This window comes from Melospiza georgiana, chromosome 3 (assembly GCF_028018845.1).
Source record: "Melospiza georgiana isolate bMelGeo1 chromosome 3, bMelGeo1.pri, whole genome shotgun sequence".
Lineage (NCBI taxonomy): Eukaryota > Metazoa > Chordata > Aves > Passeriformes > Passerellidae > Melospiza > Melospiza georgiana.
Window position 1 is genome coordinate 1537926 of NC_080432.1, and position 24263 is coordinate 1562188.

Genomic DNA, 24263 nt, shown 5'->3' on the forward strand with positions numbered 1-24263 from the left:
TGTCGCCGTCCTCATAACGATCCCGGAGGTGGCACTGCTGTCCCCTTGTCTCTGTCCATGTCCCCTGTCCCTGTGTCGCTGTCCCCTGTCCTGGGGGTGGCGCTGCTGTCCCCCTGTCCCTCTCTGTGTCCTTGTCCCCTCCCCCTGTCTGTGTCCCCCTGTGGCTGTCCCGGTGAGGATCCCGGTGTCTCCGGGGCTCCCGTCTCTCCGGGCTGTCCCCACTGTCCCCTGTCCCCCTGTCTCATTCATGGCCCCCGGTATTCCCGGCGCTCCCCTCTCCCCGGGCTCCCCCTCTGTCCCCGCTGTTCCCGGTTCCCCGGCTCTGCCGGTCTCCCCGCGGGCTCCGGGCTGTCCCGCTGTCCCCCGTCCCCCTGTCCCCAGTCATGGTCCCGGCAGTCCCGGTATTCCCGGCTTCCACCTCTCCCCGGGCTCCCCCGCTGTCCCTGTGTCCCTGTCCCCAGTCATGGTCCCGGTGGTCCCGGCAGTCCCGGTATTCCCCCCTCTCCCCGGGCTCCCCCGCTGTCCCTGTCCCCCTGTCCCAGTCATGGTCCCGGTGGTCCCGGCAGTCCCGGTATTGCCGGCTCTCCCGTCTCCCCGGGCTCTCCGTGTCCCTGCTGTCCCCTGTCCCCCTGTCCCGGTCAGAGTCCCGGTGGTCCCGGCAGTCCCGGTATTCCCGGCTCTCCCCGGGCTCCCCCTCTGTCCCTGTCCCCCTGTCCCAGTCATGGTCCCGGTGGTCCGGGCGGTCCCGGTGGCCCGGGCGGTCCCGGTGTCCCCGGTATTCCCGGCTCTCCCCTCTCCCCGGGCTCCCCCGCTGTCCCCGGTTCCCCGGCTGTCCCGGTCTCCCCACGGGCCCCGGGCTGTCCCTCTGTCCCCGGTGCCCCCTGGGCTCCCGGGGCTCCGCTCCCGCCCGGTGTCCCCGGTTCCCCGCGGGCTCCGGGCAGGCCCATCCCGCCCTTGGCGCCCTTGGGCCCGGGGCTCCCCGGCGCTCCGCTCGGGCCCGGTTCTCCGCGCGTTCCCGGCGCTCCGGGCGCTCCCGGCGGCGCTCCCGGCGCTCCCGGCGCTCCCCAATCCCCGCGGCCGCCCCCGGGGCCCGCAGCTCCCGGAGCGCCCCCGGGCCCGGTGTCGCCCTCGGGGCCGCGCGGCCCCGGCAGCCCCGGAACGCCTGGAACGACAAAGAAAGGGTACGGGAATGGGAACGGTCCGGGAAAAACGGGAATGGCACGCGGGGAATGGGAATGGTCACGGGAAAAACGGGAATGGCACGCGGGGAATGGGAATGGTCACGGGAAAACGGGAATATCATCCCGGGAATGGTCACGGGGAAACTGGGAATTTCACACAGGGAATGGTCACGGGGAAACCGGGAATGCTACATGGGGAATGGTCACAAGAAAAACGGGAATTCCATCCTGTGGAATGGGAATGATCCTGGGGAAACCGGGAATTCCACATGGGGAATGATCTCGGAGAAACTGGGAATGCCACACGAGAATGGGAATGATCCCGGGAGAACTGGGAATTCCATCACGGGAATTCCACACGAGGAATGATCTGATACCAGGAAAAACAGAAATTCCATCCAGGGAATGGGAATGGGAATGGTCCTGGGGAAACTGGGAATGCCATTCCGGGAATGGGAATGCTCCTGAAAAACTGGGAATTCCACACGGGTAATGCTCTGGTCCCAGAAAACCGGGAATTCCATCTGGGGAATGCTCCAGTCCCTGGGAAAACCAGGAATTTCATCTGGGGAATGCTCTGGTCCTGGAAAACCAGGAACTCCATCCCAGGAATGCTCCGGTCCTGGAAAACTGGGAATTCCATCCCGGGAATGCTCTGGTCCTGGAAAACCAGGAACGCCAACCCAGGAATTCCCTGGTCCTGGAAAACTGGGAATTCCATCCCAGGAATGCTCTGCTCCCAGGAAAACCGGAAATTCCACGGAGGGAATGCTCTCTCCCAGGAAATTTGGGATGGATGAAAATTTCATCCAGGGGATGCAGGAACACTCCAATCCCGGGAAAACCGGGAATTCGACCCAGGGGGATTGGGAAGAGCCGCTGGCTCCGTGCTGGGAGGACACAGGGGATTGCGGGGGGGAGTGACACCGGCGGGAGTCGGGGACATTCCCAAATCCCAAAATCCCACCACTCATCCAGAGGGGGCAGCCCCACATCCACGGGATGATCCCGGTGCCGTCCCAAACTTCTGGTTTGGATCCTCCTCCAGCTGATTTGGGATCAGGATTCCCAGAATCCCACCCCTCATCCAGGGTAGGGTCACCTCTCCCTGGGGCAGCCCAAAACCCATGGGATGGTCCCGGTGCCATCCCAGACCTCGGAGTGGGGCTTTGGATCCTCCTCCAGCTGCTTTGGGATCAGGATTCCCAGAATCCCACCCCATCCCAAGAAGAGTCACCTCCCTGCTGTCCCAGGGACAGCCCCAAACCCATGGAATGATCCCGGTGCCATCCCAGACCTCCGAGTTTGGATCCTCCAGCAGATTTGGGATCAGGATTCCCAAAATCGCACCCCATCCCAAGAACAGTCACCTCCCTGCTGTCCCAGGGACAACCCCAAACCCATGGAATGATCGCAGACCTCAGGGTTTGGATCTTGCTCCACATTCCTTGGGATCAGGATTCCCGAAATGCCACCCCATCCCAAGAACAGTCACCTCCCACTAGGACAGCCCCAAGCCCACGGGATGATCCCGGTGCCATCCCAGACCTCAGGGTTTGGATCCTCCTCCAGAAGATTTGGGATCAGAATTCCCAAAATCCCAGCCCTAATTCAGGGAAGGGTCACCTCTCCCTGGGACAGCCCCACACCCATGGGGTGATCCCAGCCCATCCCAGAAAGATGGGATTCTTCTCCACGTTCCTTGGGATCAGGATTCCCAAAATCCCACCCCATCCCAAGAAGAGTCACCTCCCTGCTGATCCCAGTCCATCCCAGACCTCAGCCGGGATCATTCCCGGGGATCAGGACCCCCCCAATCCCGCCCCATCCCGGTTAAATCCGCATTCCCTCCCCGGCTCCGTGCTGACCTCGGATCTGGCTGGCGTTCCGCAGCATCTCCCCGTGCCGCGCATCCACCGCCCTCATCTCCTGCACGGCCAGGCTCAGGTTCCTCACGCCCAGCTCCAGCCGCATTCTCAGCATCCCGGATCGCTCCCGCAGCTCCTCCGTTCCCGCCCGGATCGCCGCCGCGTCCCTGCTCATCTCCCGCAGCTCCCGGCCGTGCCCGCGCAGCTCCCGCCCGCAGGAATCGCGCGCGGCCTCGAGGAAGCGCAGCATGGCGCGCACGTGCGCCCCCGCGCCGCCCGCGCCGGCCTCGACGCTCCGCAGCTCCTCCCGCAGTGACTCCAGCCGGGATCGCAGCTCCTGCAGCCGCTCCTGCCCGCGCTGGTGCCCGCGGGCGCGGCGCCGCCGCAGCTCCTGCGCGCCGTCCCGCTGCTCCTCCAGCTGCGCCGCGGCCCCGTCCAGCTGCAGCTGCAGCGCCAGCAGATGCGCCGCCAGCTCCTGCAGCCCCTCGGAATTCCGGGAGGTTTCCCGCGTGGCTGGGCCCAGCCCCGCCTGGAAGCTCCGGAGCTGATCCGCGCTCCGGGATGAATCCGCGCGGAGCGTCCCAAGGAGCCGCGTCAGGCTCTGCCCCGCGGCCAACGCCGCCCGCAGCGCCGGCGCCTCCTCGGCCGCGTCCTCCTGGAGCTCACGGAGACGCCAGGAGTTCTGCGCCAGGCTGGAATTCAGCAGCTCCACCGCTGCTCCAAGCTGGGATTCCCGCCAGGCCAGATCCTGCAGGGAATTCCGCAGGCGGGCGGTGCCGCCCTGGCACTCCCCAGCCCAATCCCGCAGCCGCTCCAGGCTCCGGCTGATGCTCCTCAGGGAACCGGAGCAGATTTCCAGCCTCATGGAGAGGTCGGAGCCGGCGCTGGCCAGGCGGGCCTGGCTGCGGGCGGTTTGCTCCAGCTGGAATTCCTGCGCCTGGAGCGTCTCCCGCAGCTCCGACAGCTCCCGCTGCAGCTCCGAGAGCTCCCGGCCCAGCGACGCCGCGTCCCAGAACATGGAGCCGTTCCCGGAGCTTCTTCTCCCGCCTGAGATGGGGACAGGATCTGGATGTTATCCTGTTATCCCGCTCTTCTGTTATCCTGTTACACCATTATCCTGCCATCCCATCATCCCTTTACCCTGTTATCCCATTATCCTGTTATGCTGTTATTAGCCTGTTGTTATCCCATTACCCCTTATGCCATTATCCTGTTATCCCACTGTTATCCTGTTGTTATCCTGTTACCCCGTTATCCCATTATCCCAGTATTCCATTATCCCATTACCCCGTTATCATATTATCCCATTATCCTGTTATCCCATTATCCTGCCATCCCGTTATCCCTATTATCCCATTGTTATCCCGTCATTATCCCCATTATCCCGTTATCCCTTATCCTGTTGTTATCCCATTGTTATCCCATCATTATCCCCATTATCCCGTTATCCCTTATCCTGTTGTTATCCCATTGTTATCCCGTCATTATCCCCATTATCCCGTTATCCCTTATCCCTATTATCCCATTGTTATCCCGTTTTCCCACAATCCCGCTATCCCATTACCTCGTTATCCCGTTATCCCCATTATCCCATCTTTACCCCATTGTTATCCCATTGTCTTTTCATTATCCCCTTGCCATCCTGTCATTACCCCATTGTTATCCCGTTGTTTTCCTGTTGTCATCCCATTGTTATCCCATTGTTATCCCATTGTTATCCCATCGTTATCCCATTGCTATCCCGTTCTTTTCCCACTGTTATCCCGTTGTTATCTCGTTGTTATCACATTGTTATCCCGTTGCTATCCCGTCATTATCCCGTTGCCATCCCACCGTTATCGCATCGTTATCCTGTTGTTATCCTGTTGTTATTCTGTTCTTATCCCACTGTTATCCCATCGTTATCCCATTATCCCATCGTTATCCCATTATCCCGTTGTTATCCCGTTGTTATCTGATTGCCCTCTTGTTATCCCATTGCTATTCCATTGCTATCCTGTTGTTATCCCCTTGTTATCCCGTTGTTATCCCAAATCCTTTGGAATTCCAGGATTCCATGATCCCGGAAATGGGCACTGGGGAAATTCCAGCCTGATCCCAAATCTCTTCCCACCCAAATCCTTCGGAATTCCAGGATTCCATCACCCCAGAGATGGGCACTGGGGAAATTCCAGCCTGATCCCACCCAAATCCCTTCCCACCCCAATCCTTGGGAATTGGAGGATTCCATGATCCTGGAGCTGGGTACTGGGACAATTCCAGCCTTATCCCACCCCAATCCTTTGGAATTCCAGGATTCCATGATCCTGGCACTGGGCACTGGGACAATTCCAGCCTTATCCCACCCCAATCCTTTGGAATTCCAGGATTCCATGATCCTGGTATTGGGCACTGGGAGATCTCCTCCAAAGCCCCACCCCACCAACCCCATCCTCGGGATCTGCCCAAAATCCTGGGAAAAAAAAGCAGGGAGCTGGAAAAGGAGGGATCCCTGGGAAAGGGGGAATCCCTGGGAAAGGGGGAATCCTGGGAAAAGGAGGGATCCCTGGAAAAGGGGGAATCCCTGGAATTCTGGAAATCTCTGGAAAAGGGGGGAATCCCTGGAAGAGATCCTTGGAAAAAGGGGGAAATCTCTGGAAAAGGGGGGAATCCCTGGAAAAGCTCACCCAATCCCTGGAGAAGGGGAATCCCTGGAAAAGGGGAATCCCTGGAAAAGCTCACCCAATCCCAGGGAAAGGGGAATCCCGGGAAAAGGGGAATTAATCCCTGGAAATCTCACCCCTTGCCTGGAGCTGCTGGTGCAGGGAGAGGATCCTGCGCTCCCACGAGGCCTGGGCTGAGCTGATCTCCATGGAGATGGAATCCACCCTCCGGAATGCTGCCCAGGAACGCGGGAATGTGGGAATGCCGCGGGATCGGAATGGGCATTCCCGGGGCTGGGATCTGCCAGAGATCCTCCAGGATTGATCCCTTGGGAATGGGAGATCCCTGGGGATCACCTGGGAGGGGTTGGGGTCCAACCCCCTGGGGAATTCCATCCCTTGGGAATGTGGGATCCCTGGGATCCACCTGGGAATTGCTGGAATCCAACATCCTCCAGGATTGATCCCTTGGGAATTGCCATCCCTGGGATGCCCCCGGGAATCTCTGGGATCCAACCCCTTTGGAAATTCCATCTCTTGGGAATGTGGGATCCCTGGGAATCTCTGGGATCCCCCTCCAGGTGATTCCCACAGTGCCCATGGATCAATCCCCCCCATCCAGGGATAATTCCCAAGGGATCCCAGGGGCTCTGGGAGTCCCACCCCGATCGTATTCCCGGAACCCCCGATGGCAATCCCGACCCCAGCTCTGACCCTGATCCCAATCCCAATCCTGATTGCTATCCCAACCCCGACCATGACCCCACTCCCAATCACAACCCCAGTCCCAATCCCAACCTGAATCTGATCCCAACTCCAATCCTGACCCTAATCCCAATTCTGATCCCAATCCCACTCACCCAGCGCTCCCAGCGTGGCCATAGCGGCCAGGATCAACCCAAACAGGATCCCAATCACGTTCCTGATCATGATCCTGACCCCAGTCGCAATCCCAACCCCAATCCCATTCCCAACTCCAATCTCTACATCAAACCCAATCCCAATTCCAATCCCCTTCCCAATCCCGATCCTGATCCTGCTCACCCAGCGTGGCCACAGCAGCCAGGATCAGCCCGGCCATCCCGAACAGGATCCTGATCCCAATCCCGAACCCAATCCTGAACCCGATCCCAATCCCGCTCACCCAGCACTCCCAGCGTGGCCACACCAGCCAGGATCAGCCCGGCCATCCCGAACAGGATCCTGATCCCAATCCTGAACCCAATCCTGACCCCGATCCCAATCCCAAACCCAATCCTGACCCTGATCCCAATCCCGCTCACCCAGCGCTCCCAGGATCAGCCCAGCCATCCTGAACAGGACCCTGATCTCAATCCCAACCCCAATCCCGACCCCATTCCCGTTCCTGATCCCACTCACCCAGCGTACCCAGTGTGGCCACAGCTACCAGGATCAGCCCAAACATGATCCCAGTCCCAGTCCAGACCCGAATCCTGATCCTCATCCTGATCCCGCTCACCCAGCGCTCCCAGCGTGGCCACGGCAGCCAGGATCAGCCCGGCCATCCTGAACAGGATCTTGATCCCAACCCCAATCCTGATCCTGATCCCAATCCCGATCCCAACCCCAATCCTGATCACAATCCTGACCCCAATCCCGATGCCGTTCCCCGTGCCACTCACCCAGTGCTCTCAGTGTGGCCACGGTGGCCAGGATCAGCCCAAACAGGATCCTGATCCCAATCCCAACCCCGATCCCAATCCCAATCCCATTCCTGATCCCAATCCCATCCCCATTCCCAATCCCATTCCTGTTCCCAATCCCGCTCACCCAGCGCTCCCAGCGTGGCCACGGCCGCCAGGATCATCGCGGCCATCCCGAACAAGATCCTAATTGTGATCCCCAATCCCATCCCCAATCCCACCCCAATCCCAATCCCAATCCCAATCCCAATCCCGCTCACCCAGCGTTCCCAGCGTGGCCACGGCCGCCAGGATCATCGCGGCCATCCCGAACAGGATCCGCACGGCGGCGCCCAGCCCGGGATCCCCGCGGCACCGGGACCGGGACTGGGAACGGGAACGGCCTGGAAGTGATCCCGGCATTGGGATGGGCCTCTCCCAACGGCCCTGACCCCAAACCCCGACCCTGAACCTGACCCCAAACCCCGACCTTGACCCCAGACCCAAAACCCGACCCCACATCCTGACCCAAACCCGACCACAAACCCCTAACCCGGCCCCAGACCTGACCCCAAACCCCAAACCCTGAGCCCAAACCCCAAACCCTGACCCCAAACCCTGAGCCCAAACCTGACCCCAAACCCCAAACCCTGACCCCAAACCCTGAGCCCAAACCCCACATCCTGACCCCAAACCCTGACCCCAAACCCGACCCCAAACCCTGACCCCAAACCCGACCCCAAACTCCGACCCCAAACCCCAAACCTGACCCCAAACTCCAAACCCCGACCCCAAACCCAACCCCAAACCCCCAGACCCGAAACCCGACCCCAAACCTGACCACAAACCCCTAACCCGACCCCAAACCCAACCCCAAACCTGACCCCAACCCCAAACCCCGACCCTGAACCTGACCCCAAACCTCGCTCACCTCTCCCTTTGGGGCCGAAGGGCGGCCGCGCCTCCTCCTCTTCCTCCTCCTCCTCCTCGGCTGCCACGGCCTCTGCGGGCACAGAGAGCGGGGTCAGGGACACCAGATCCCATCCCTGATCCCTGCGATCCCAAATCCCACCCAGATCCCATCCCTGATCCCTGCGATCCCAAATCCCACCCAGATCCCATCCTGGATCCCTGCAATCCCAAATCCCACCCAGATCCCATCCCTGATCCCTGCGATCCCAAATCCCACCCAGATCCCGTCCCTGATCCCTGTGATCCCAAATCCCACCCAGATCCCATCCTGGATCCCTGCAATCCCAAATCCCACCCAGATCCCATCCCTGATCCCTGCGATCCCAAATCCCACCCAGATCCCGTCCCTGATCCCTGCGATCCCAAATCCCACCCAGATCCCATCCTGGATCCCTGCGATCCCAAATCCCACCCAGATCCTGTCCTGGATCCCTGCGATCCCAAATCCCATCCTGAGCATCCCTGAGATCTCAAATCCCACTCCAAGGATCCGTGAGATCCCAAATCCTGTTCCAGGGACCCCTGAGAGTCCAGATCCTATCCAGGGATCCCTGAGATCCTGAATCCCATCTTGGGATCCTTGAGATCCCGAATCTCATCCCAGGTTCCTGAGATCCCAAATCCTGTTCCCGGGATCCCTGAGCTCCAAGATCCCATTCCGGGATCCCTGATATCCCAAATCCCATTCCAGGATCCCTGATATCCCAAATCCTATCCCAAGGATCCCTGAGAGCCCAGATCCCATTCCAGAGATCCCCGAGATCCCAAATCCCGTTCTAGGGATCCCTGGGAGCCCAAATCCCATCCCCCTCTCCCCCCAGTGGATTTTTGGGATATCCCCAGTGGGAATTTGGGATTCCCCCCTGGGTGGGGTTTTGGAATTTCCTTCCTGCCCATGGAGTTTTGGGATTCCTCCAAGTGGGTTTTGGGATTCTCCCTGGGTGGGTTTTTGGGATTGTCCCCAGGTGTTTTTGGGATCCCCTCCCAGTGGGATTTTTGGGATTCTCCCGGGTGGGTTTTGGGATTCCCAAGTGGGATTTTGGGATTGTCCCAGGGTGGGTTTTGGGATCCCCTCCCAGTGGGATTTTTGGGATTCTCCCGGGTGGGTTTTTAGGATTCCCAAGTGGGATTTTGGGATTGTCCCCAGGTGGGTTTTTGAGATTCCCCCCCCAGTGGGATTTTGGGATCCCCTCCCGGTGGGATTTTGGGATTCTCCCAGTTAGGTTTTGGGATTCCTGGGTGGGATTTTGGGATTCCTGAGTGGGATTTTGGGATTCTCCTCGGGTGGGATTTTGGGATTCCCGGGTGGGTTTTTGGGATTCCCCCCCCCCAGTGGGATTTTGGGATCCCCTCCCGGTGGGATTTTGGGATTCTCCCAGCTGGGTTTTGGGATTCCTGGGTGGGATTTTGGGATTCCCGAGTGGGATTTTGGGATTCTCCCTCTGTAAATTTTTGACATCCCCTCTAATGGGATTTTGGGATTCTCCCCGGGTAGGATTTTGGGATTTGTGAGTGGGTATTTGGGATCCCCTCTCAGTGGGATTTTGAGATCCCCTTTTTTGGGATTCCCCCTGTAAGTTTTTGGGATCCCCTCCCAGTGGGATTTTGGGATTCTCCCGGGTGAGTTTTTGGGATTCCCGAGTGGGATTTTAGGATTCTTCCAGGTGGGTTTTTGGTGAGATTTTCAGATTCCCGAGAGGGATTTTGGGATTCCCAAGTGGGATTTTGGGATTCCCCCTGTAAGTTTTTGGGATCCCCTTCAATGGGATTTTGAGGATTCTCCCCCAGTGGGTTTTTGGGATCCACTCCCAGTGGGATTTTTGGGATTCTCCTGGGTGGGTTTTTGGGATTCCTGAGTGGGATTTTGGGATTGCCCCTGTAAATTTTTGGGTTCCCCTTCCTTGGCATTTTTGGATTCTCCCTCAGTGGGATTTTGGGATCCCCTCCCGGTGGGATTTTGGGATTCTCCCGGACAGGTTTTGGGATCCTCCCTCAGTGGGATTTTGGGATTCTCCCGGGTGGGTTTTTGGGATTCCCTCCTGTGAGTTTTTGGGATCCCCTCCAGTTTTGGGGGAGGGGATTTGGGATATTTGGATCCCCTTCCAGCGGCATTTTGGGATTCCGGGGTGGGATTTTGGGATTCCCGGGTGGGATTTTGGGATCCCCCCCGGTTGGGATTTCGGGTGCTCACCTCTCATGTTCCCCGGGCCGGGCTCAGCGCCCCCAATTCCCGGAATTCCGAGCCCGGAGCAGCTCCGGGAGCGGCGCCCCCGCTCCGGCCCCGCGGCCCCGAAACCGCTCCGGGGGCAGCGCGCGGGATCCCCGGCGGGAGCGAGCGGGGAAAAACGGGGAAAACCGGGAAAAACGGGGAAAACCGGGAAAAAGGGAAGAGCGGGGAAAACGGGGAAAAGGGAACAGCGGGGACAGCCGGGAATAGTGGGAAGGAAAAACCCAGGAATACGGGAATAACGGGAAAAGTTGAAAAAGGGGGGAAAAGTGGGAATAACGGGAAAAGGGGGAAAAGAGAGAAAAGAGGGAAAAGGTGGAAAAAAGGGAAAAGTGGGAAAGGCAGGAAGAGCAGGAGGAGCGCGCCCCGGCCGGGTTGGACAGCGGCCACCAAAAACCGGGATTTGGGATCGGGGCTGGAAAAGGAGCGGCCGATCCCGAGCCCGCCCCCGGGGAGGGGAAAGGGGCGGGATCGGGAATGGGGTCGGGAACGGGGCTGGGACTGGGGGCGGGAATTGGGGATGGGGTCGGGAACGGGGCTGGGACTGGGGGCGGGAATTGGGGATGGGGTCGGGAACGGGGGCTGGGACTGGGGGCGGGATCGGGAATGGGGTCGGGAACGGGGCTGGGATTGCGGGCGGGAATTGGGGATGGGGTCGGGAATGGGGCTGGGACTGGGGGCGGGAATTGGGAATGGGGTCGGGAACGGGGGCTGGGATTGGGGGCGGGAATTGGGGATGGGATTGGGAACGGGGGCTGGGACTGGGGGCGGGAATTGGGGTCTGATCCCTGGATTTGGGGGCAGGATTGGTTTGGGATCTGACCCCTGGATTTGGGATGTGATCCCTGGATTTGCGGCAGGAATAGGGAATGGGTTTGAGGTCTGATCCCTGGATTTGGGGCAGGGACCTGATCCCTGGATTTGGAGTGGGAATAGGGGATGGGTCTGGAGCAGACATTGGAAAATGGGGATGCCGGGAATGGCCCCTGGATTTGGGGCTCTCATGTGGGAAACAGACCTGGGATGGGATTCCTGATCTGGGATGGGATTCCTGATCTGGGATTGGATTCCTGGATCTGGAACAGGGATCTGGGATGGGATTCCTGATCTGGGATTGGATTCCTGGATCTGGAACAGGGATCTGGGATGGGATTCCTGATCTGGGATTGGATTCCTGGATCTGGAACAGGGATCTGGGATAGGATTCCCGCGTTTGGGATGGGATTCAGGGATCTGGGATGGGATTCCTGGATCTCAGGTGGGATTCCTGGGTCTGGGATGGGATTCTGGATCTGAGATGGGATTCCTGAACTGGGATGGGATTCCTGATCTGGGATGGGATTCCCGGGTTTGGGATGGGATTCAGGGATCTGGGATGGGATTCCTGGATCTCAGGTGGGATTCCTGGGTCTGGGATGGGATTCTGGATCTGAGATGGGATTCCTGAACTGGGATGGGATTCAGGGATCTGGGATGAGATTCCTGGACCTGAGACAGGGATCTGGGATGGGATTCCTGGGTTTGGGAGGGGATTCCTGGTTGGGGATGGGATTTCTGGTCTGGGATGGGGATCTGGGATGGGATTCCTGGGTTTGGGACAGGGATCAGGGATGAGATTCCTGGATCAGGTATGGGATTCCTGGGTTTGGGATGGGATTCCTGGACCTGGGATGGGATTCCTGAGTCCGGGATGGGATTCTTGGACCTGGGACGGGGACCTGGGATGGAATTCCTGGGTTTGGGAAGGGATTCCTGATTATGGGTGGGATTCCTGGTCTGGCATGGGATTCTCGGGTTTCGGGTGGGATTCCTGGGTTTGAGACAGAGATCTGGGATGGGATTCCTGGGTTTGGGCCTGGATCAGGGATCCTGGGAACATTCCCTGGATCTGGGCCTGGATCAGGGATCCTGGGAACATTCCCTGGATCTGGGCCTGGATCAGGGATCCTGGGATCATTCTCTGGATCTGGGGCTGGATCAGGGATCCTGGGAACATTCCCTGGATCTGGGCCTGGATCAGGGATCCTGGGAACATTCCCTGGATCTGGGGCCGGGTCCCACCTGGATCCCAGGGTGATCCCGGTGATCCCAGGGCAGGGCTGGGATTCCCACGGGATCGGGGCCATCCCGAGGTTCCTCAGCCCCCCCATCCCACCCAGGGAATTTAAAAATTCCCAGGAATCTGAGGGAGCAGAGCCCTCCTCGGGCTGTGTCCTCAGCTCATTCCCGGATTTTGGGGATCCCGGGATCTTCCTCCTCCTCCTCCTCATCATCCCCATCCCTGGGAATTCCCAGCCCCTGGAGCTGATCCCAAATCCTGCTCCGGGATTTCCCGGCTGGTGGATCCCAGTTTGGGATTCCTGGGATTTCAACCCCTCAGGGCTCTTTTCCCATCCCAGTTTTTCCAGAATTCCGGGGTTTTAGGGGCCAGAGGGGCTCGGGGAGCCTGAAATGGGAAAAATGGGAAAGGAGGGTCCAGAACCTTTGGAAGGAGCCTCGGGAAAAGCCCCTGGAAAAATTCAAATTGGGATTTGAATTGGAAATAAAATTGGGATTCAATTTGGGATTTTAATTGGGATTCAGATTGGGATTTTAATTGGAATTCAAATTGTGATTTCAATTGGAATTAAAATTGGGATTTTAACTGGAATTCAGAGTGGGACTTTAACTGGTATTTTAATTGGAATTCATATTGGGATTTTAGTTGGAATTAAAATTGGGATTTTAATTGGAATTCAAATCGAGATTCAGCCCCCAAAATTCCCTGGATCTGGGGGTGGATTCCATAGAAACTCCCCCTGGAATGTGAGGAGGAGGAATGGCCTTGGAGCTGCGGAGATTGCCCAGAGAATTCCCGAAGAATTCCTGCTTATCTCCTCCAAGGATTTAACCCCGTCCTGGGAGCCGGCGGGAACGGGAACAGGAGAAGGAGGAAAAGTCAAGGCTGGAGTTTAAACTCGGTTTTAATGAAAGCAACGAGAGGTAGAAACGGAGGGAAAACATTCCGGGGGGGAAAACATTCCGGGGGAAAACATTCCAGGGGGAAGAACATTCCATAAAAAACATCCCAGGGGAAAAACATCCCAGGGGGAAAATATCCCAGGGGAAACATCCCAGGGAAAACATCCCAGGGAAAAAACTACAGCGAAAATATTCCATAAGAAAACATTCTACGGGAAAAACTCCAGTGGAAACATTCCATAAGAAAACCTTCCAGGGAAAACATGTCCCTGCCAGCGGAGCAGGAGGTTGAGCCAGGCTTAGTCCAGCCTGAAATCTATCCCGGGCCTAAACGTGCCCCAGTCCTGGCTTAAAGCTTCACCAGTCCTAAAAGGTCCCGAATCCAGCCTAAAACCTGTCCCAGTCCTGCCCAAAACCTCCTCAATCCAGCCTAAAACCTCCCAGCCTGGCCTAAAAGCTCCTCTGTCCAGCCTAAAAGCTTCACCAGCTCAAAAAACTCCTCAGTTCAGCCTAAAACCTCTCCCAGGCCTAAAACCTCGCTCAGTCCCACTTAAAATCTCTCCCTGGCCTAAAAGTCCTTCAGTCCCGACTTAAATCCTCACCAGTTCTAACAGGTTCCAATTCTCACCTAAAATCCAACCCAGTCTGGCTTAAAAGAGCCCCAGTCCTGTCTAAAACCTCTCCCGGGCCTAAAGCTCTGCTCAGCCCTGCCCAACAGACCAGCCCCACCCTAAAGCCTCTCAGTCCCGCCTAAAACTTCACCAGGCCTAAAATATCTCAAAGTCCAGCTTAAAACCTCTCCCAGTTGAGCCTAAAAGCTCTCCCAGCCCTGCTTAAACCTCTCCCAGCCCTAAACCCAGCCCATGTCCCACCTAAATCCCCCAGCACAGCCTAACCTCCCCCAGCGCCTCACAGTGGGGCCCGGATCTGGTGCATCCCAATCCTGGATCCCAGATCCCAATCCTGGATCCCAGATCCCAATCCTGGGTCCAAATTCTGGATCCCAGATCCCAATCCTGGATCCCAGATCCCAATCCTGGGTCCCAATCCTGGATCCAGATCCCAATCCTGGATCCCAGATCCCAATCCTGGGTCCCAATCCTGGATCCAGATCCCAATCCTGGATCCCAGATCCCAATCCTGGATCCCAGATCCCAATCCTGGGTCCCAATCCCGGATCCCAATCTCAATCCCAGATCCCAGCTCCCACCCCTGATCCCAGCTCCTGGATCTTGGTTCCTGATCCCAAACCTGGCTCCCAATCCTGCGTCCCACATCCCAAATCCCAATCCCAGCTCCCAATGCAGAATCCAGGCTCTCAATCCCAATCCCAGCTCACAGATCCTCATCCTGGATCTCAGATCCTGATCCCAGCTCCCTATCCTGGCTTTGGACCCCAATCCCGGACCCTGATCCCAATCCTGGCTCCCAGATTCCAGCTCCCAATCCTGGCTCCTGGATCCTGAGCTCAGATCCCAATCCTGGCTCCCAGCTCCCAATCCTATCTCCTGATCCCAGCTCCCAGTTCTGGCTTTGGATCCCAATCCCAGCTCCCAATCCTAACTCCCACATCCTGCTCTCAATCCCAACTCCCTGATCTTGGTTTCTGATCCAAATCCCAGATCCCAATCCTGGCTCCTGGATCCCAATCCCAAATCCCAATCCCAGATCCCAATCCTGGCTCTTGGATCCCAATCCCAAATCCCAACTCCCTGATCTTGGTTCCTGATCCAAATCCCAGATCCCAATCCTGACTCCTGGATCCCAATCCCAAATCCCAATCCCAGCTCTCCAATTCTGATCCTGGATCCAGATCCCAATCCCAGCTCTCCAATTCTGATCCTGGATCCAGATCCCAATCCCAGCTCCCAGATGCCGACCCTAACTCCCAGATCCCGATCCCAATCCCAGATCTTGCTTCCTGATCCCAATCCCAGCTCCCAGATCCCGATCCCAATCCCAGATCTTGCTTCCTGATCCCAATCCCAGCTCCCAGCTCCCGATCCTAACTCCCAGATTCTGATCCCAATCCCAGCCCCCTGATCTTGGTTCCCAATCCCAGATCCCGATGCCAGCTCCTAGCAGAGCGCTTCCTGCACCTTTTGCCGGTATCCCTCCAGGATCTCCATCGCGTTCAGCCACAAGAGCTCGTTCTCCTTCCCATTCCCACTCCCATTCCCACTCCCATTCCCACCGCACTCCCCCTTCCAGTCCGAATTCCTGCAGCGCACCTCCAGCGGCAGCCCGGGGATGCAGAGCAGCGCTCCCAGCTCCTCCTCCCGCACCCACTGGGCCGCGAATCCCGCCCGGATCAGCGGCAGCGCGGCCGCCCAGCCCTTCCCGAGCGCCTGCGCCACCCTGGCCACCCCCGGTGCCGCTCCCTCCGCCGGCTCCGCGGGCTCCAGGCGCCCGTGCCAGCCCAGGAGGGGCGGCCGCCGCAGCAGCCCCCACAGCCAGGCGGGTTTGGGCTTCAGCAGCACCGTGCCCACCCTCCCGAAGCGCCCGAACACCTCGCGCAGCAGCACCTGGCACACCTCGGGCTGCGCGGGCTCCCGCAGCGGGAAGGCGTCGAGCCAGCCCGAGAGCTCGTCCTGCACCAGCAGCAGCGCCCGGAACCCCTCGGGGCTCTCCAGGAGCCCCGTGCAGAGGCTGAGCCGCAGCCGGGACCAGGGGCCCCGCTCGCGCTGTGGGGCCAGGTCGGGGTTGGGATAGGGAATGGGATTCCCCTCCTGGCACCGGGGGCAGCGCCGCACCCAGCGCGCCACCTCCTCGTGGGCGTTCGTCCAGGGCCGCACGTGCTGCACGCAGCGCAGCGTTTCCTGCACGCCGTCGTGGCACCGGCGGTGGCACTGCGCCACGATCTCCTGCCGCTCGTACGCCGATGGCTCCCAGACCTTCTCGCTCTTCACGGGGTTCTTGGCCATGGCTCTGGCTCTGGCTGTCACCTTCTGCATCCATCTGCTCTCGTCCAGCGCCACGTTGCCGTGCCATCCCACCTGGCGCACCTGCAGCATTCCCGGGCAGGAGCAGAGCCGGCGCAGCGCTGCAGGCACCGTGCCCTGCCTGTAGCGCCAGCTCCGCTCGAGCTGCTTCAGCCTCGGCGCCAGCGAGGGCCAGCAGGAATAGAGGAACAGCGGGCGGCAGCTCCGGTGCTGCTCCTGCAGCTCCTGCAGCGCCTCCAGCAACGCCTCCTCCTTCTGGCAGCCCTGCCGCAGCCCCAGCAGCCACCGCTCCTCCAGGTTCACGGCAGCAAAGGCCACGGACCGTTTTCCAGACGATCCCTTCTCCACGGCCAGGAACCAGACGTTGGCTTTGGGAATGTCGGCAGGCAGCTGCCAGAGCGCCGGGGCCAGCGGGATCGACACCAGTCGGGGTTCCTGCAGCCCCGGGGCCAGCGGGATCGGCGTGGTTTGGGATTCCTGCAGCCCCGGGGCCAGCGGGATCGGCGTGGTTTGGGATTCCTGCAGCCCCGGGGCCAGCGGGATCGGCGCGGTTTGGGATTCCTGCCGCTCCAGGCGCTCGGTGGTCACCAGCAGCCTCCATTGCTCCGGGAGCTCGGGGTCGCAGGTGTAGCCCTCGAGCAGCGGCTCGCCCCGGAGCAGGTAACGCCCGGCGGGGCCTTGGATGAGGATGGGAGCCGGCCCCGTGAGGTTCTGGAAGGCCTCAACAGCCCGAGCGGCCGCCAGGCACGCGGCGTCCTGCGGGTCCCAGCTCTGGCCGCGGAGCCTGTGGGAGCAGTGCCGCACCGGGAGCAGCTCTCCCTCCCTCTCCTGCAGCAGCACGGCTCCCACCGAGCACTCGTGCACCGACAGCCGGATCACGAAGGGCCGGGATTTATTGGGGAAAAGCAGGGTGGGTGCCGCCTTCAGAGCCTCCTTCAGCCGCTGCAGCTGCTCCCAGCCTCCCTGCCGCCATTCCCGCTGCCACTTCCATTCCCGCTCCCCTTGCCACTTCTCCGGCACCGCCAGGGCCTGCAGCGGCATCGCCAGCTCCAAGTAGTCGGCGATGAATTCCTTCAGATCGTTGAACTCGCCGAGGACGGAGCGGAGCCGGGCGGGATGCCAGGGCTCGGGAGCATCGCAGTCCTGGCAGATCTGGTTCAGCCTCTCGTGGGGCACGCGGCGCCCCGCGGCGCTCAGGGTCAGGCCCAGGAAATTCACCTCGGGCTGCACCAGCTGCGTCTTCTCGCGGTTCACTTTGAAGCCGGTGCTCTGGATCAGCTGCAGCACGCGGCGGGTGCGGAACCGCAGCTGCCGCCGGCGCTTGGCGGTGATCAGGATGTCGTCGCAGTAGTGGAAGACGCCGCGGGCGGTGTCGGGGCTCAGCTGGCTCAGCATGGCGGCCACGCGGCGGTGCAGGATGGAGCCGGTGCCGTGGAACGTCGGCGGCAGCCGCGTGAACAGGAACTGCTGGCCCCGGAAGGTGAAGGCGAAGCGGTGCCGGCAGCTGGAGGCCAGCGGGATGGCGAGGCAGGCGTTGGACAGGTCCAGCACAGAGAAGAAGCGGCTGCGGGGGTTGATGGAGGTCAGGAGCCTGTCCCGGTCCAGCCGCTCCTGGGGCTCCACGGGGGTGGCGGCGTTGAGGGCGCGGCAGTCCAGGCTGGGGCGGACGCCGCGCCCATGCGGTTTTTGGTAGAGAATTAAGGGATTGTTGGATTCAGAGGTGCCCACCTCCACGATTTTCTGCTCCTGGTACTCCTGCAGCAGCTCCGCCATCTGCTCCTCCTCGTCCGGGCGCAGCGGGCGCTGCTGCTGGAAGGGCACCGGGGCCCCGTCCAGCTGCACCTCCTCGGCCACGCGCCCGCAGTCCAGCCGGGAGCGCGCCCACACCTTCGGGAACCTCAGCTCCAGGCAGCTGGGAGCCTGCCCGCCGTTCATGGCGGCCTGATCCTGATCCTGATCCTGCTCCAAGCCAGAGTCCTCCTCCGCGCTCTCGGCGTTCCCGCTGGCCCCCAGCATTCCGATGAAGCAATTTCCACATGGAATGTTGCAGTCTGGGCTGGCTCCAGAGCTCTGCTCCCAGCCCGAGTCCTCCTCCGCGCTCTCACTGCTCCCACTCGGCCCCCGCATTCTGAGGAGGCTCCTGTAACGCCCACTGGAAATGTCGTGATCTGGGTTGGCTCCAGAGCCCTGCTCCCAGCCCAAGCTTGAGCTCGACCCCGAGCTTGAGCCTGAGTCTAAGCCTGAGCCTGAGCCCGAGCTTGAGCCTGAGCCCCGGTCCTCCTCTGCGCTCTCGGTGCTCCCGCTGGCTCTCAGCATTCTGAGGAGGCTTCCATAAATCCCGCTGGGAATGTCGGGGTCCGGGCTGGCTCCGGAGCTCCGCTCCCGCCGGGCGCTGCGGGTGCCCCCCGGCCCCTCGGGGTGGCTGCAGAGGGGCCTCTCCGCGATGCGCTGCGCCAGCCCGGCCGCCAGCTCCGCCGTGGCCTTCCCTTCCCACTTCGCCATGTCCTCTCCCAGCTGGAGCAGCCTCTGCCAGAGCCACTCCCTGCGCTCCGCTCCCGACAGAGCTTCCGTCCGTCTGTCCCCTCCGGGGGTGGTGGCAGCGGCAGTGACCGTCCCCCGGCTCCGGGAATTGCTGCCGGGCTCTCCCTCCTCATCCTCCCCTCTGACAACCGAGAATGTGGGAATGCACCCGGGCTGATCCATCCCTTCCCTCGGCACATTCCCGTTCTGGAGGGCAGTGCCACCGTCCTTGTCCCGGCTCCGGGAATTGCTGCTGGGCTCTCCCGCCTCATCCTCCCTGTTCCCAGCCCGCGGTGGGAGCGGAGGCGGGGCCGGGGCCCGACGCCGATCCGTCCCTTCCCTGGGCACATTCCCATTCCGGAGGGCATTGTCCTGGTCCATGTCCCGGCTCCGGGAATTGCTGCTGGGCTCTCCCTCCTCATCCTCCCTGTTCCCAGCCCGCGGTGGGAGCGGGGCCCGACGCCGAGGCCGATCCGTCCCTTCTCTGGGCACATTCCCGTTGTGGGTGGCACTGTCCTTGTTCGTGTCCCTCTCCTGGCTCCGGGAATTGCTGCTGGGCTCTCCCTCCTCATCCTCCCTGTTCCCAGCCCGCGGTGGGAGCGGGGCCCGACGCCGAGGCCGATCCGTCCCTTCCCTGGGCACATTCCCGTTGCTGGCCTGGCGTGGGACACCCGGTTTGTCCCCGAAGTCCTTCCCGAGGGCTCGGGTCCCTCTGGGGCTGTTCCCCACCTGCGGCAGCTCCTGCCGGGCTCCGCCGCTCCCCGGCCCTTTCCCGTTCACCTGCGCACACCCGGGCCCGGCTCCCGCCTCTCCCGGCATCCTGGCGTCTCTCCCGGTGTGCCCGGCTCCCGGGCAATGCCCCGTCCCGGTGTGCCCGGTTCCTGGGGAATGCCCCGTCCCGGTGTGCCCGGCTCCTGGGGAATGCCGCGTCCTGGTGTGCCCGGCTCCTGGGCAATGCCGCGTCCCGGTGTGCCCAGCTCCCGCGGAATGCCGCGTCCCGGTGTGCCCGGTTCCTGGGGAATGCCCCGTCCCGGTGTGCCCGGTTCCTGGGCAATGCCGCGTCCCGGTGTGCCCGGCTCCCGGGGAATGCCGCGTCCCGGTGTGCCCGGCTCCCGCGGAATGCCGCGTCCCGGTGTGCCCGGTTCCCGGTGAATGCCCCGTCCCGGTGTGCCTCCACAGGCAGGCCCAGCCCTGCCCGGGCTGCCGGTGCCGGGACTGGGTGGAAAACTCCTCCGGGAGAGCTCCGCGATCCGCGGCCCCGGGGGCATCCTCGGGGCGCCTCCTCCTGCAGCGGGGCAGGAAGCGGAACATGGCCCCGGAGAGCGGGACGGGAACGGCGCCTCCTCTCCTCGCCGGGGCTGCGGGCAGCGCCGAAAGTGGCCCCGGAATTCCGGCAGTCCCGGGGGTGTCCCAGGAATGTTCTCAGTATCAAGAGCGTTCCAAGAGCGTTCCAAGAATTTTGTTTTGAGTCCCAAGGGGTGTCCAGGAAATTTTCAGAGTCCCAGAAGTGTCCTGGAAATTCCAAAAGCGGCCCGGGAATTCCGGCAGTGCCGAGGATGTCCCGCGGACGTCCCGAGGGTGTCCCAGGGATTTTCTCAGTCCCAAGAGTGTCCTAAAGGTGTCCAGGGAATTTTCTCAGTCCCAAAAGTGTCCCGGGAATTCCAACAGTTCCGGAGATGTCCCGGGGGTGTCCCGGGAATTTTCTCAGTCCTAAAAGTGTCCCGGGAATTCCGGCAGTTCCGAGATGTCCCGGGGGTGTCCCGGGAATTTTCTCAGTCCCAAAAGTGTCCCGGGAATTCCGGCAGTTCCGGAGATGTCCCGGGGATGTCCCGGGGATGTCCCGGGGATGTCCCGGGGATGTCCTGGGGATGACCCGGGAATTTTCTCAGTCCCAAGAGTGTCCCGGGAATTCCGGCAGTTCCGGAGATGTCCCGGGGATGTCCCGGGGATGTCCCGGGGATGTCCCGAGGGTGTCCCGGGAATTTTCTCAGTCCCAAGAGTGTCCCAGGAATTGTCTCAGTCCCACGATTGTCCCAGGAATGCCGTGAGCTCCCCGATGTCCCGGGATTGCCGCCAGTGCCGCGGTGTCCCCGCGGTGTCGCAGCCGCCGCCGCCCGACGGTTCCGTGCCCGGGGGAGGAAGAGGAAGTCGGGCACGAGGAGGAGGAGGAGGATGAGGATGAGGAGGAAGGTGCGCGCTCTTTCCGGGGCCACCGAGGTCACCGCCCGAGCCCGTGCCCGCTCCGGTGATTCCGGGCCGCGATTCCCGATCACAGGGAACGTCGGAGCTGAGGGAACAGCGGGACACAAATTTTAGTGAATTCAGAGAGAGACAAATTTTAGTGAATTCAGAGAGAGACAAACTGTAATGAATCTAGAGACACAAACTTTAGTGAATTCAGAGACACAAACTTTAATAAATTTAGAGAGACACAAACTAATGAAGTCAGAGAGACACAAACTGTAATAAATTCAGAGACACAAACTGTAATGAATTTAGAGAGACACAAACTTTAGTGAATTCAGAGAGACACAAACTTTAATAAATTTAGAGGCACAAACTTTAGTGAATTCAGAGAGACACAAACTTTAAGGAATTCAGAGAAACACAGACTTCAATGAATTTAGAGAGACACAAACTTTAGTGAATTCAGAGAGACACAAACTGTAATGAATTTAGAGAGACACAAACTTTAGTGAATTCAGAGAGACACAAACTAATGAAGTCAGAGAAACAGAAACTGTAATGAAGTCAGAGAAACAGAAACTGTAGTGAATTCAGAGAGACGCAAACTTTAATGGATTCGGAGATTTTTAGAGAAGATTTTAGTTAGAGATCAGCTTTGCTGGAGTTAATTAAAATAAGTAGGCAGGCCTTGATGAACTTAAGAGTAGTTAACCAATAATGGATTGTCTGCTAGCACCATGTTGGGTTAGCTGAGTTTATAATGAAGAATTAAGAAACTGATAAATAGCTTTTGATTGATGAATAGAAACGGATAAATAGAAATGGAAAAACAGAAATCGATAAATAGAAATCGATAAATAGAAATTGATGAATAGAAATTGATGAATAGAAATTGATGAATATAGGACAATTGTAGGAACATAAGACAAATTCCTCTGTTCTGACGCCAGTTGAAGACGGGAGTGGGAGTTCTACAAAGGGTTAATTTGTCATGTTTGCATTGAAAAGGTCAGAACGAAGAAAACTTCATTTACTTCCTCATTTTGGGACCCCTCCCCATGGAAGGGACCACGGACCCATTTCGAGGAACAAACTGCTCATGCTCAACGACTTTTGAACTAATTATCATGCTTAAGGACTTCTGAACTAATTACCGAAGTGATGTATATTTGTATTTTGGGTGTTCAATACCCAAATATGGATAAAATGAGGGCTCTGTGATCGATCGCCTGTAAATTGCGGTGTGAATTTGGGAGCGATCCCACAATAAACCCGTATTTTCCAACTCTAAACTGTGCGAGTTTTTGTCCCTGACAGTCGGATATCGGTACGGGATCGATATCGATATCGATATTTTTAATAAATCAGCAGAGCCGGGAGTGCCCCTCCCCCCCGGCACGGCCGCCCCTCCCCCATCCCGGCTGCACCCCAAATTTCCCCTCCCCTCCCCCCCAAAGCGGGGCTGGGACCCCCCAAAATGGGGGCAGCGACCCCCGGGATGCGGGAAGGGAAAAGGAGCCCCCGGGAGAGGGCGCGTCCCGCAAAACGCGGGGAAAACCCGGCCCGACGTGTCCTGACATGTCCGGACACGGCCCCACATGTCGCGACAGGGCCCCCGCGGAGCGCGACCCGGGAGGGACCAGCCCGGCCCGGCCCAACCCCGGCATCCCACCCCGCACTGCCGGGGTCCCGTTCCTGGGATCCCCTCACATTCCCGGGGTCCCGTTCCGATCCCGGGGTCCTCCCCGCACTCCCGGGGTCCCGTTCCTGGGATCCCCCCACATTCCCGGGGTCCCGTTCCCATTCCCGGGGTCCCGCTCCGATCCCGGGATCCCCCCACATTCCCAGAGTCCCGTTCCCATTCCCGGGGTCCCCCCGCACTCCCGGGGTACCGTTCCCATTCCCGGGATCCCCCCACATTCCCAGAGTCCCGTTCCCATTCCCGGGGTCCCGTTCCCATTCCCGGAGTCCCGCTCCGATACCGGGATCCCGTCCCGATCCCGGGATCCCCCCGCATTCCCGGGGTACCGTTCTCATTGCCGGGGTCCCGTTCCCATTCCCGGGGTCCCGCTCCGATACCGGGGTCCTCCCGTTCCCATTCCCGGGTCCCGCTCCCATTCCCGGGGCCCGTTCCCATTCCCGGGATCCCGTTCCCATTCCCGGGGTCCCTCTCCCATTTCCGGGGTCCCGTTCCCATTCCCGGGTCCCTCTCCCATTTCCGGGGTCCCGCTCCCATTCCCGGGTCCCGCTCCCATTCCCGGGGCCCGTTCCCATTCCCGGAGTCCCGTTCCCATTCCCGGGTCCCGTTCCCATTCCCGGGGTCCTGCCCCGATCCCGGGGTCCTTCCCGCATTTCCGGGATCCCCCCACATTCCCGGGGTCCCGTTCCCATTCCCGGGTCCCGTTCCCATTCCCGGGGTCCCGTTCCCATTCCCGGGATCCCGTTCCCATTCCCGGGTCCCGTTCCCATTCCCGGGGTCCCGTTCCCATTCCCGGGTCCCTCTCCTATTTCCGGGGTCCCGCTCCCATTCCCGGGGCCCGCTCCCATTCCCGGGTCCCGCTCCCATTCCCGGGGTCCGGTTCCCATTCCCGGGCTCCCGTTCCCATTCCCGGGGCCCGCTCCCATTCCCGAGCGTCCCGCACACATTCCCGGGCTCCTCGCACATTCCCGGAACTCCCCCTCCCATTCCCGGATCCCGCAGCCCCCCGAGTGTCCCGTACCCGCTCCGGGGTCCACGGCCGGGCCGGGGGTCCTCGATCCCGGTCCCGGTGCAGCTCCCGGTCCCGGTGCCTATCCCGATCCCAATCCCAATCCCGATCCCGATCCCGATCCCGATCCCGATCCCGGTCCCGGTGCAGCTCCCGGTGCCGACTGAAGCCCTAAAGCAGATAGCCTTCCAGAAGTAATGGGTTAAAACATGGAATGTGAGGCATGTAAAGCAGGGCCTAGCACTAGAACACACGGAGAAAGCACAGCACTAGGAAAACAGAGCAACAAATTAGATAAGAGGTGGAGCATCATGACAGGGGAAGAGATAAGTATAGAAGAAACTAATGGGCTAAGCAGGTTTAGAGCCAGCAATGTCGAAACGACCCTAAGGGTTATGCCAAGCCACGGGAT

At 60.1% G+C, this 24263-nt stretch overlaps 2 protein-coding genes across 2 annotated transcripts in view; both read right to left on the minus strand.

Annotated features, from left to right (window-relative positions):
* Positions 1-241: 241 nt before the first annotated feature.
* Positions 242-10504, minus strand: SCARA3 (scavenger receptor class A member 3). The gene is made up of 7 exons (XM_058021819.1): positions 10498-10504; positions 8266-8337; positions 7616-7738; positions 5829-5927; positions 3050-4096; positions 879-1162; positions 242-811 (listed from the first exon to the last, which is right to left on the minus strand). Exons 1-7 carry the CDS (start codon positions 10502-10504, stop codon positions 242-244), a joined length of 2202 nt encoding a protein of 733 aa, XP_057877802.1.
* A 10224-nt stretch (positions 10505-20728) lies between these two features.
* The window catches only part of ELP3 (elongator acetyltransferase complex subunit 3), a 77526-nt gene continuing 73991 nt past the window's right edge, over positions 20729-24263 (minus strand). Inside the window, exons 10-11 of the mRNA XM_058021821.1 lie at positions 23864-23933; positions 20729-21243 (exon numbers count right to left, since the gene is read on the minus strand). Coding sequence (XP_057877804.1) covers positions 20729-21243; positions 23864-23933 — 585 coding nt within the window. The remainder of the gene's footprint in view (positions 21244-23863; positions 23934-24263) is intronic.

Bases quoted from the DNA above. Each gene is read 5' to 3' on its own strand.
- SCARA3 (XM_058021819.1), bottom strand. The intron at 7,739-8,265 runs GTGAGCGAGGTT...GATCACTTCCAG, and splicing joins CTTCGGCCCCAAAGGGAGAG to GCCGTTCCCGTTCCCAGTCC. The intron at 4,097-5,828 runs GTGAGATTTCCA...TCCCCATCTCAG, and splicing joins CCAGCAGCTCCAGGCAAGGG to GCGGGAGAAGAAGCTCCGGG.